General features: G+C 40.6%; 1 protein-coding gene across 7 annotated transcripts in view; it reads right to left on the minus strand.

Moving 5' to 3' along the window:
- Positions 1-12,961, minus strand: part of SENP7 (SUMO specific peptidase 7) — a 206,426-nt gene that overhangs the window by 158,472 nt on the left and 34,993 nt on the right. Inside the window, exon 1 of one of the 7 annotated variants that reach the window (XM_062207225.1) lies at positions 1,843-1,992. The exons of the other annotated variants lie outside the window; for them this stretch is intronic. Coding sequence (XP_062063209.1) covers positions 1,843-1,857 — 15 coding nt within the window. The 5' untranslated portion in view covers positions 1,858-1,992. Of the gene's footprint in view, positions 1-1,842; positions 1,993-12,961 lie in introns of those variants that run through there. 7 annotated transcript variants of the gene reach the window in all.

A 12,961-nucleotide genomic window follows, 5' to 3' on the forward strand; every position in this document is an offset into this window, starting at 1 on the left:
CCTGATACCATCAAATTACTAAAGGAAAACATTGGGGAAACTCTGCAAGATATTGGCATAGGCGGTGACTTCCTGGAAAAGACCCCAGAAGCACAGGCATTAAAAGCAAAGCTAGACAAATGGGATTATATGAAGCTAAAGAGCTTCTGCACTGCAAAGGAAACACTCATCAAAGTACAGAGGCAACCAACAGAATGGGAGAAAATATTTGCAATTTATACCTCTGATAAACGATTAATATCCAGGATATATAAGGAGCTCAAGGAACTCAACAATAGTGAGACAAACGATCCAGTTAAGAAATAGGCTAAGGTATTTTTCAAAGGATGAAATGCAAATGCCAACAAACACATGAAAACATGCTCAGAACAACTAATCAATGAAATGCAATTAAAACCACCAAGAGATTTTACTTCAATACAGTTAGACTGACTTTCATGAAAAAATCCAAAAATAACAAATTTTGGCAAGGATGTTGGGAAAAGGGTACCTTAGTACAGTGTTGGATGGATTATAATGTAGTACAACCTTTATGAAAGATAGTGTGAAGATTCCTCAGAAATCTGAAAATAGATCTACCATGTAATTCAGCTCTCCTACTCCTCAGTATTTACCCAAAGGAAATAAAATCAGATATGAAAGAGTTATCTGTACTCCCACGTTTATTACAGCTCAATTCACAATAGCTAAGATATGAAATCAATACAGATATCCATCAACTGATGACTAGATAAAGAAAATGTGGTATACATACACTATAACTACTCAGCCATAAAAAAGAATGAAATCCTATCTTTCACAACGCAATGGATGTAACTGGAAACCACTATGTAACTGGAAAACATCATACTTAGTGACATAAGCCAGTTTCAAAAGGACAAATACCATATGTTCTCCCTGACCTATATGATAACTAATAGAGCATCTAAAAAGCAATCTGTAGAACTGAAATTGACACTTTGAAAAGCAATGACTTGAACAGCACTTATCTTGACTGCTGAGGAATAGTTTTTTTTTACTTTTTTGTTTGTTTTTACTATTTGTTGAACTCTTTACTTAACAGAGTTAATCATATGTGCATAAAGTCAACTGAAATTGGATCTTAGTAAAAAATAGAATGGGAATAAGAGAGGAAGGAGGAATAGGAATGAGAGAGTGGGCACAGTAGGAAGAATCACCATGTTCTTAAAAATGTAATTATGAAGTGTATGAAGTTTGTAACTGTAAAACAGAATAGTTCTGCATTTAAAAAAAAAAAAGAAAGAAAGAAAGAAAAGAAAAAAAGAAATTCCTGGATCCTGGCTTTCGCCTGGCCTGGCCCGTTGTTTCAGGCCTTTGGAGAGTGAATGAGCAGATGGAGGATCAGTTTCTCTCCATCCCTGCCTCCCTCCCCACCACACAGTGTGTACATGCTTGTGTGTGTATGGGTGTCTTTCTCTGTCACTCTGCCTTTCAAATAAACAAATCTCCTTTTAAAAAGAAAGAGAAAGGGGCTGACACTGTGGTGCAGCAGTGTTTGAACACCAGTTGGAGTCTTGTTTACTTCACTTCCAATCTGGCTTCCTGCTAACGCACCTAACAAGGCAGCAGATAAAGGGCCAAGTATTTGGGCCCCTATCACCCATGTGGAAGACCAGGATGGAGTTCCTGACTCCCAGCTTCAGCCTGGCTCAGCCCTGGATGTAATAGACATTTGTGGAGTGAATTAGCAGATAGAAGATATCTCTTCTATCTCCCTCCCCATCCCTGTCTCTCCCTCTATTTCTTCATTTCCCTGCCTTTCAAAGAACTAAATAAATTTTTTTAAAAATTAATAAGAAAGGGATACCATTTTGCCATCACCTGCCATTCTGGCATCCCATATCATAGCACCAGTTCAAATTCCAGCTGCTCCTCTTCTGATCCAGCTCCCAGTTAATGTACTCAGGAAAGCAGAAAATGATTCAAGGACTTGGGCTCCTGCCACCCACATGGGAGAAGTGGATGGAGTTCCATGCTCCTTACTTTGGCCAGACCCATCCCTGGCCATTTTAAATCTTAAAAAAAAAAAAAATTAAAGCACAAAGATGAACACAACAATAGAAGAAAAGGACAAAGCATATTTAAAATAAACATAGAGAAAAAATTGACAGGACTAAGTCATTATTTATAAAAAAATTGAATATGAATGGAATAAAATCCTCCATCGAAAGGCATAGACTGGCTGAATTGATTTAAAAATAAAAACAACCAAAGATATGTTGCCTGTAAGTAACTGACTTCACCATCAAACATGCATACAGTCTTTTTTTTTTTTTTTTTTTTTGGACAGGCAGAGTTAGATAGTGAGAGAGAGAGAGAGAGAGAGAGAGAGAGCGAAAGGTCTTCCTTCTGTTGGTTCACCCCCCTAAATGGCCGCTACGGCCGGCGCTGCGCCGATCTGAAGCCAGGAGCCAGGTGCTTTCTCCTGGTCTCCCATGCAGGTGCAGGGCCCAAGGACTTGGGCCATCCTCCACTGCCTTCCTGGACCACAGCAGAGAGCTGGCCTGGAAGAGGAGCAACTGGGACAGAATCCGGCATCCCAACTGGGACTAAAACCCAGGGTGCCAGTGCCGCAGGTGGAGGATTAGCCTAGTGAGCTATGGTGTGGGCCCATGCATAGAGTTTTTTTTTTTAGCTTTTATTTAACAAATATAAATTTCCAAAGTACAGCTTATAGATTACAATGGCTCCTCCCCCCAATAACTTCCCTCCCACCCACAACCCTCCCCTTTCCCGCTCTCTCTCCCCTTCCATTCACATCAAGATTCATTTTCAATTCTCTTTATATACAGAAAATCAGTTTAGTATATATAAAGTAAAGATTTCAACCGTTTGCCCTCACATAGCAACACAAAGTGAAAAATACTGTTGGAGTACTAGTTATAGCATTAAAACACAGTGTACAGCACATTAATGACAGAGATCCTACATGATTTTTTTTTTAACAGGCAGAGTGGACAGTGAGAGAGAGACAGAGAGAAAGGTCTTCCTTTGCTGTTGGTTCACCCTCCAATGGCCGCCGCAGCCGGCGTGCTGCAACCGGCACACTGCGCTGATCCAAAGCCAGGAGCCAGGTGCTTCTCCTGGTCTCCCATGAGGGTGCAGGGCCCAAGCACTTGGGCCATCCTCCACTGCACTCCCGGGCCATAGCCCCGACCGGGACTAGAACCCAGTGTGCCAGCGCCGCAGGCAGAGGATTAGCCTATTGAGCCGCGGCGCCGGCTCAGTCTTAAAATGAAAGGACTGAGAAAGATTCTATGCCAACAGAAGCCAAAAGCAAGATGCTTTTGTACATTTAATACATTGACTTATATCAGAAAAATTTAGTCTTTGAGACAAAAGTAAAACATAAAAAGAGACCAAGAACTGGAGCTGGGCTGATCCAAAGCCAGGAGCCAGGAGCTTCTTCCAGGTCTCCCACGCAGGTACAGGAACCCGAGGACTGGGTCATCTTCCACTGCTTTTCCCAGGCTTTCAGCTGGGAGCTAGATCAGAAATAGAGCAGCCGGGACTCAAATATGGGATGCTGGCACGGAAGGCTGGGGCTTTAACCCCTGCGCCACAGTGCCAGCCCCTGAATACACTCTTAAAAGAGGAGTACAAATGGCCAAGAAATATATGGAAAACCACTCAATATCACTAGCCAAATGGGAAATGTAAATCAAAACCATAACAAGGTATCATCTCACTCTACTTAGAATGGTTATTACCAATATGACAAAAAATAACAAATGCTGGCAAAGATGTAGGAAGCCTTATATACTGTTAATGAGAATGCAAATTAGTACAGCCACTATGTAGTTTAAAGAAAAAAAACTAAAAATAAATTTACCCTATGACTCAGCTATCCTATCCCACTTCCATGCATATATAGCTGAGGAAATGAAAGGTACCTGGTACTCGTTTGTTAATTGCAATCCTATTCACAATAATTAAATTATGGAATCAACCTAGGTGTCCAACAATAGATGAATGGGTAATGAAAATGTGATAACACACACACATACACACATTCAGTCATAAATAATAAAATCCTATCATTTGCAGAAAAGTAGATGGAACTGTAGAGCTTTATGTTAAGTAAAATAAGTCAGACACACAAAGACAAATATCACAGGTTCTCTCTTACATGGGAATTTTAAAAAAAATAGTTGATCTGAACTTAGGATAATTATTACTAGAGGTTGAGAAGGTTGAAACGAGGGATAACAGAGGGATATTGGGCAACAGATAAAACACATTTAGAAATAATAAGTTTAAGTGTTTTACAGCATAATGGAGTGACTATAGCTCATGAAGAACCGGAGGAGAGGAGTAGGTAGTCTTCAAACATAAGGAAAATGGAAGTGCCACTTAACTAGTTTTGTTTTTTGCTTCGTTCTCTTCAATATGTATTTATTTGACAGAGAATGTTCCCATCTGCTACTTCACTAACCAAAAGCTCACAACAGCACATCTCCTACTTGAGTGGCAGGAATGCAACTATTACAGACAACATTGCTGCCTCCCACAGTCCACATTAGCAAGAAGCAGGAGGCAAGAGTTAGAGCCTGGAATCAAACCCAAGCATTAGGATGTAGGGCATGGGCATCCTAATCAGTAGCTTATCCCTTAACCACTAGGCCAAATACCTACCTCTACCCACTTGATTTGACGACTTTACCCTTGGTAAAGTGTTTGATGTTAGTTTCATGCCCCTGAAAGGCTCATGCATTAGGTATTTGGTACACACAGACTTACGTTAATGGCACTAAGAGGGTGGAAACATTATTCAACTATGGTGTTTAGAGGTGGGATCTTTGAGAAGTTATTAGATTTGATTTAAGTAGAAGGGTGGAGCCTATTATCAGATCATGGTAGCTTTTTAAGGAGAGACATAGACAAACTCTTTCTTGTCATGTGATGCTCTGTATGACCTCAGGACTCTGCCATCAAGAACATCATCACTGGAGCCAACGTTATGTTGTAGAAGGTTAAGCCACTGCCTGCAAAGCAGGCATCTATATAGGCACCGGTTTGTGTCCTGGATGCTTTACTTCCAATCCAGCTCCCTGCTAATGTTCCTGGGAAAGCAACAGAAGATGCCCCAAGTGTTTGGACCCCTGTACCCATGTGGGAGACCCAGAAGAAGCTCCAGGATCATGGCTTCAGCATAGTACAGCCCTGGCCATTGCAGCTATTTGGAGAATGAACCAGTGGATGGAAGATATTTCTCTTTCTCTCTCTCTCTCTCTCTCTCTCTCTTCCTCCCCCAACCCCTATAATTCTGCCTCTCTCTCTGTAACTGTGCCTTTCAAAGAAATAGAAAATTTCTAAAATAAAAAAAAAGAATGACATCACCAAATGCTAAACAAATGCAGTCAACCAATCTTGGATTGGAAACCTTCAAAACCATAATGCAAAATAAACTTTTCCTTCATAAATATCCTTTCTCGTAGTAACAAGAAGGTTTCAAAACACTGTATTATACACTAAAAAAAGTACAATGTTAAAATTTTTTAATAAAATGATTTTTTTAAAAAAGACAAACTACCCAATTTAAAAATGGGCAAAGAATGTGGATAGATATTTTTCCAATGAAGGTGTTCAAATGACAAGAGGCATGTGAAAAGGTATTCAATGGCATTAGTTATTAGGAAAGGAAAATCAAAACCACAAAGATATCATTGCATACCCTCTAGGATGGGAAAGGAGGAAGAGTGAAAATAAAAGAGGAAGAGAGGGAAAAAAATCAAAAGTGTTGGCAAGGATGTAAACAAGTTGAACATTTAAACATTACTGACAGAAATGTAAAATGGTACACGATACAGCAATTCCAATCCTGACTAATAACCAAATGAAAGAAAAACAAATGTTCAAACAAATTCTTATATGTAAATTTTCACAGTAGCACCATGTGTAATAGCCAAAGGGTGAAAACAATCCAATGTCCCTCAACAGATGCATATATAAGTTAACATGATACATTTATACAATCGAATCATTGACTAATTCATATTATAACATGCTTTAACAATGAAAATGCTCAGTAAAAGGGGCCAGACACTACTACTTATTCAATAAGTCTACTTTTTTCCCAGAGGTCAATAAAGATTTATTTCTATCTCAAACTTTACACCCGGGGCCAGCATCATGGTGTAGCAGCACCTCCAGTGCTGGCATCCCATATGGGCGCTGGTTCAAGTCCCGGCTGCTCTACTTCCAATCCAGCTCTCTGCTATGGCCTGGGAAAGCAGTAGAAGATGGCCCAAGTCTTTGGGCCCCTTCACCCAAATGGAAGACCTGGAAGAAACTTCTGGCTCCTGGCTGTGGATCGGCGCAGCTCTGGCTGTTACGGCCAATTGGGGAGTGAACCAGTGGATGGAAGACCTCTCTCTCTCTGTCTGCCTCTCCTCCCTTCTCTGTGTAACTCTGACTTTCAAATAAATAAATAAATCTTTAAAAAAAAAACTTTACATCCAATATTGGCTGCTGGAAGAGGCAGCTTTTTAAAATATATATTCATTCATATATATATGAAGAATATACATGTGAATATATATGAATACATATTGAATATACAATGAATATATATATGAGTATATATATATGTGTGTGTGTGTGTGTATATATATATATTCACTTGAAAAGCAGAGTTACATCGCTTCTCGGCCTTTTGGCTAAGATCAAGTGTGAAAAGCAGAGTTACAGAGGGAGGGAGAGAGAGATCCTCCATCTGCTGGCTCACTCCCCAAATGGCTGCAACAGCTGGAACTGGGTCAGTACAAAGCCAGGAGCATGGCGCCATGGCGCTTCTTCTGGGTCTCCCACAGTGGTGGCAAAGACCCAAATACTTGGGTCTTCTTCCGCTGCTTTCCCAGGCACACTAGCAGGAAACTAGATCAGAATAGAGCAGCCAGATTCAAATGGGCACCCATATAGGATGCTGATGCCACAGGCAGCGGCTTTATCCTCTATGCCACAGCTACATTCCCCCAAGAGAGGGAGCTTTGATTCAAAAAATTCAGCACCATCTTGGTGATACACCATGTTTGTGAAGTTCATGTCCCCACTGGAGGAGAAGAAGAGCATTTACATCTTTTCTTTCATGCTTTGAGCTAAAAATGATACCACTGATCAGGAGTAATCTTATGTCCTTTACTAAAAGCAATGGTAATGAGAAACACAGTCTTCTGAAAACCCAGAATGAGATAACTGAATGACCTTTATAGCAGTCTTTTCCTTAATTAATATTTCTTCTCTGGTTCTCTCATTTAGTGAACTCTCTCACCTTCTCACCTAGAGAAAGAATCTCAAATCCCACTAACCCCAATATCAGGCTTCTTTTCCTTATTCAGGTTATGTATGGTCCTTTTGATTCTATGCTAAGTGATAGAGAACAGTTTCCATTATTAAATTGGATAGTCACCAAGGATAACTCTAGCCCATTGAATGATACTGTTATTGCTGCATTTGCGCTGGACTTGTGTGGCACTCTTTGTATCCGATAACATGAAAGAGGAGTAGTTCACTGGAATCATTTTCCAACTACAGAGGCATCCCATCACCCTACTTACAGCGCCTGCAATGAGGACAGTTATAGAGCAGCAGTGGCTGATCCATCTGGGGCCTTTCTCAGCAGCAGAGCCATGATGCCTAGTGTTGCAAGTTGAATGAGTCTATTTTTTAGAAACAATCAGAACAAGAACATCTATATAGAGACAGAAAATATATAAGTGGTTGCCAGGAGCTGTGAGATGAAGGAAATTGTAAAATAGGAAGTGAGTACCTAGTGCGAGAAAGGTTTATTTTGGGGTATGAAAAAGTCCTATAACTAGACAGCCATAATGGTTGCACAACAATGTGATTGGACTGAATGCCAAAATTCATGCTAAAATGGTAAGTTTTATCTTTTGTGTATTTTGCCACAACAACAACAAAAGCATATGACTGCATTTCCAAAAAATATATATATCTGGTAAAAAAGCATTAACAATAAAAGATAAAAATTATAGACTTTACTAAGATCAAATTTCTCTGCTCATCAAAGGATATCCCATAATAAAATATAACAGTTAAGTTACAGAATGGGAGAAAAATATTTATAATACACATGCAACAGATTCATATCCTTATTATATAAGTATACCTGTAAATCAATAACAAAGATCAAACACTCAAATTTTGGAGGAGTGGGGGGACTGCTGTTATAGCACAGTTGGTCAAACCATCAGTTACAACATTGACATCCTTTATCAAAATACTATTTCAAGTCATGGCTGCTCCACTTACAATCCAGCATCCTGCTAATGCACCTGAGAAGGCAAGGGAAGATGACCTAAGTGCTTGGGCCCCTACCACCCATATGGGAAACCAGTCTAGAGTTCCTGGGTGCTGGCTTCAGCCAGCCTCTCTCTCTCTCTCTCGCTCTCGCTCTCGCTCTCTCTCTTTCTCTCTCCCCCTCCCTCCTTCTCCCCTTCTCTCTCTCTCTCTCCCTCTCCCGCTCCCTCTCTTTCTCCTTCTCCCTCTCTAACCTATTCCTCTCCCTCTCCCCCTCCCTCTCTCTGACACTCAGCCTTTAAAATAAACAAATATTTCTTTAAAAACTCATATTTGAAAAATGAATAAGAGTTCCACTTCAGGTAAAATGAGAGAGGAATAGGAATATTTCTTCCATGGAGTACAACTAAGAATTTTAGATGGAACATACACAGAAACTATCATAAGGCTCTGACGAATATTTGTTAAGAATAACATTGGAGGGGCCAGCGCCATGGTTCACTTGGGTAATCCTCCGCCCGCGGCGCCTGCATCCCATATGGGTGCTGGGTTCTAGTCCCAGTTGCTCCTCTTCCAGTCCAGCTTTCTGCTGTGGCCGGGGAGAGCAGTGAAGGATGGCCCAAGTGCTTGGGCCCCTGCACCCGCATGGGAGACCAGGAAGAAGCACCTGGCTCCTGGCTTCAGATCGGCACAGCGCCGGCCATAGTGGCCATTTGGGGAGTGAACCAATGGAAGGAAACCTTTCTCTCTGTCTTTCTCTCTCACTGTCTATAACTCTACCTGCCAAATAAATTTAAAAAAAAAAAAAAAAAAGAATAACATTGGAGGGCCAGTGCTGTGGCATAGCGGGTAGAGCCGCCGCCTGCAATGCTGGCATCCCATATGGGTGCCAGTTGTCTCGGCTGCCCCACTTCCAATCCAGCTCTCTGCTATGGCTTGGGAAAACAGCAGAAGATGGCCCAAGTGCTTGCTCCCCTGTACCCACATGGGAGACCTGGAAGAAACTCCTGGCTCCTGGCTTCAGATCGGCACAGCTTCGGCCATTGTGGCCAATTGGGGAGTGAAACAGCAGATAGAAGACCTCTCTCTCTCTCTCTCTCTCTCTCTCTCTCTCTCTCTCTGCCTCTCCTTCTCTCTCTGTGTAACTCTTTCACATAAATAAATAAATCTTAAAAAAAAAAAAAAAGAAAGAAAGAATAACAATGAAGGGGCTGGCGCTGTGGTCTAACAGGTAAAGCTGCCGCCTGCAGCTCAGGTATCCCTTATGAGTACTGGTTCAAGTCCCTGCTGCTCCACTTTCCGATCCAGCTCTCTGGTAAAGAGCCTGGGAAAGCAGCAGAGCATGGCCCAAGTATTTGGGTTCTTGCATCCACTTGGCAGACCCAGAAGAAGTTCCTGGCTTCAGATCGGCCCAGTTCCAACTGTCGCGGCCATTTGGTGAGTGAAACCTCTCTCTCTCTCTCTCTCTCTCTCTCTCTGCCTTTCAAATAAATAAATAACCAGAGACTTACAACTCAATCACAATAAACAGGACAATCCAAAAAAAATTTGACATACAAAGGAACAAGACAATCTCAACAACTCATATAAACAATCAAAAGAAGCTAAGTGCAAGATGATAGAGAGATTAGAACCACCAGGAAAAAAAGAAAACTTTACAGCAGCTATTACAACTATCCTCTGAAAAGAGAGGATGCACTCTTTTCAAAGAAATGGAAATAGGGAAAGCCTCAGTGGAGAAAAAAAATGATTAGAGAAAACCAAATGGAAATTTTAAAACTAAAAAGGAAGATAACTACTGATGTGCTAAATGGGGGAAGAATAGGATAGAAATAAAAAATAACCACTAGTGAAAATGGAGATAAAAGATAACCACTAATTCACTAAATGGACTAAAGATTAAGATAGAGATTTTAAAAACAGAGTCAGTGAATCTGAGGATGAACCAATAGAACTTATACAACCTGAATACACAGAAAACATTTTTAAAAATTTAAATGAATAAAGACTTACAGACCTCTGAGAAAATATAAAATTTCTAATATTCATGCCATTTAAGTCCTAGAAGAGAAAAATGAACATGTGCAGAAAAAAAAAAAAAAGTTTAATGGCTGACAGCTTTCCAAGTTTGATCAAAGACATTACCTTACAGATTCAAAGAACTCACTAAACCTGAAACAGGATAAACTCAAAGAAATCCCTATCAAGACACATCATACCATATTTATTAAAACAGCTTTTGGAGCTGAAAATAGACATACCATATGACCCAACCATCCAGTTCATTTCAAATGAAATGAAATCAGTATATAGGAGTTATGTGTAGCCCCATGTTTACTGCAGTTCAATTTACAATAGCTAAGATACCGAACCACCCAGATGTCCATCAACTGATGACTGGATAAATGAATTATGGTATATACATAGCACAGAATACTACTCAGGTGTAAAAAAGAATGAAATCCTGTCTTTTACAACAAAATGGATACAACTAGAAATCATTATACTTAGTGAAATAATCCAGTCCCAAAAAAACAAATACCATATGTTCTTCCTGATCTGTAGTTACTAAGAGAGTACCTAGGAGAGGCGGAGCCAAAATGGCGGATAGTGAGGACGTGTGCCTTAGTTTGGGAAAATAAACTTTCATAAAAGTGGAATTACTGTAGCCTCAGGAAAAGACTCAAGAAAAAAAACTGCAGAGGAAACGCTTCCAGATCTTGTGGATGAGACACAGAGGACTTACAGGGAACCCACCGCGTGGAAAACCAACCGAGACGAGCCGAGCGGCAGCGGCGGGAGAGGAGCCAGAGCCACAGAATCTCGCCAGCGCGGGAACGGAGGACGGTAAGACAAAGACCTGAGAAGTCCGAGACATTGGGGGGAGGGGGAACAGAGGCCTCTCCCTTCACTCACCAAGCAAAACAAAGAGCACCGCGATTTTACATATGTAAAGCTCAGCCAAACTCAGTATCTTTAGCGAAACTGGAGAACACATTGAGGGCTGCATAAACTCTGTGTATGGTCCCAGGGGTAGATCAAACGAATACTCACAGAGGCTAGATTTCAACTACCCTCAACTCCACTCCCAACTGAGTCAAAAAAAAAAAAAAAAAGAGAGAGAGAGAGAGAGAGAGAGAGAGTCCCAGCAAGGAGCAAGTAATCTGGGAGAGTCGCTCTTTACACAGCCTTAAACCTCAAGGAACAAGCATAGCTCTCTGGCCACACCCATCACAGCCCCCAAGGCTCCAACAAAACAGACAGCTCACTTAGAGGCATAGTATAACTAGAGAAAAAAAACAAAAACAAAAACACCACAAATTATCTCTAACATGCCAAGCAAAAAACATAGAAGCGGAGGTACCAAGAACAAGGAAGGCACTATGACGCCCCCAAGTGAACAAGACACGCCAATGCAAGATTATGAAGATGAAGAGATAGAGCAAATGCAAGAAGCAGATTTCAAAAAATTCATAAGAACATTAAGAAGTTCTCAAAAACAAATTCTTGAACTACAGAAATCCTTAATGGACAAATAGAAAATCTCTCCCGTGAAAATGAAATATTAAGGAGGAATCAAAATGAAATGAAAAAACTAGTGGAACAGGAAACTGCGATACTGACAAAAAACCTCAATGAAATGAAGAACTCAATAGATCAAATGACAAACACATTAGACAGCCTTAAAAACAGAATGGGTGAAGCAGAAGAGAGAATATCGGAATTAGAAGACAGAGAACAGGAAAGGAAACAGTCAAATCAAAGAAAAGAAGAAGAAATCAGAAATCTAAAAAATACTGTCAGGAATCTACAGGATACTATTAAAAAACCCAACATTCGGGTTCTAGGAGTTCCTGAAAGCATGGAAAGGGAGAAAGGATTAGAAGGCCTTTTTAGTGAGATACTAGCAGAACATTTCCCAAGTTTGGAGAAGGACAGAGACATCCTAGTACAGGAAGCTCAGAGAACCCCTAATAAACATGATCAAAAGAGATCCTCACCACGACATGTTGTAATCAAACTCACCACAGTGAAACACAAAGAAAAGATCCTAAAATGTGCAAGAGAGAAACGCCAGATTACTCTCAGAGGATCTCCAATTAGACTTACAGCTGATTTCTCATCAGAAACCCCCCAGGAGAGAATGGCGAGATATAGCCCAGGTACTAAGAGAGAAAAACTGCCAGCCCAGAATATTATATCCTGCAAAGCTCTCATTTGTGAATGAAGGTGAAATTAAGACCTTTCACAGCAAACAGAAATTGAAATAATTTGTCGCCACTCGTCCAGCCCTGCAAAAGATGCTTAAAGATGTGTTACATACAGAAACACAGAAACACGGTAACCAATATGAAAGAAGGTAAAGGAAGGAAACCTCACAGCAAAAGATCACAGGAATCTCAAACCAGATATTAGAAAATATCTTTGGCAAATGGCAGGGCAAAGTTACTCCTTCTCCATAGTCACATTGAATGTTAATGGCTTGAACTGTCCAGTTAAAAGACACCGATTGGCTGATTGGGTTAAGGAACAAAACCCATCCTTTTGCTGCTTACAAGAAACCCATCTATCCAACAATGATCCATACAAGCTGAGAGTGAAAGGCTGGAAAAAGATATACCACGCCAACAGAAATGAAAAGAGAGCGTGTGTAGCCATCTTAATATCGGACAACATAAAC

This window comes from Lepus europaeus, chromosome 2, assembly GCF_033115175.1.
Source record: "Lepus europaeus isolate LE1 chromosome 2, mLepTim1.pri, whole genome shotgun sequence".
In the NCBI taxonomy this organism is placed as follows: domain Eukaryota; kingdom Metazoa; phylum Chordata; class Mammalia; order Lagomorpha; family Leporidae; genus Lepus; species Lepus europaeus.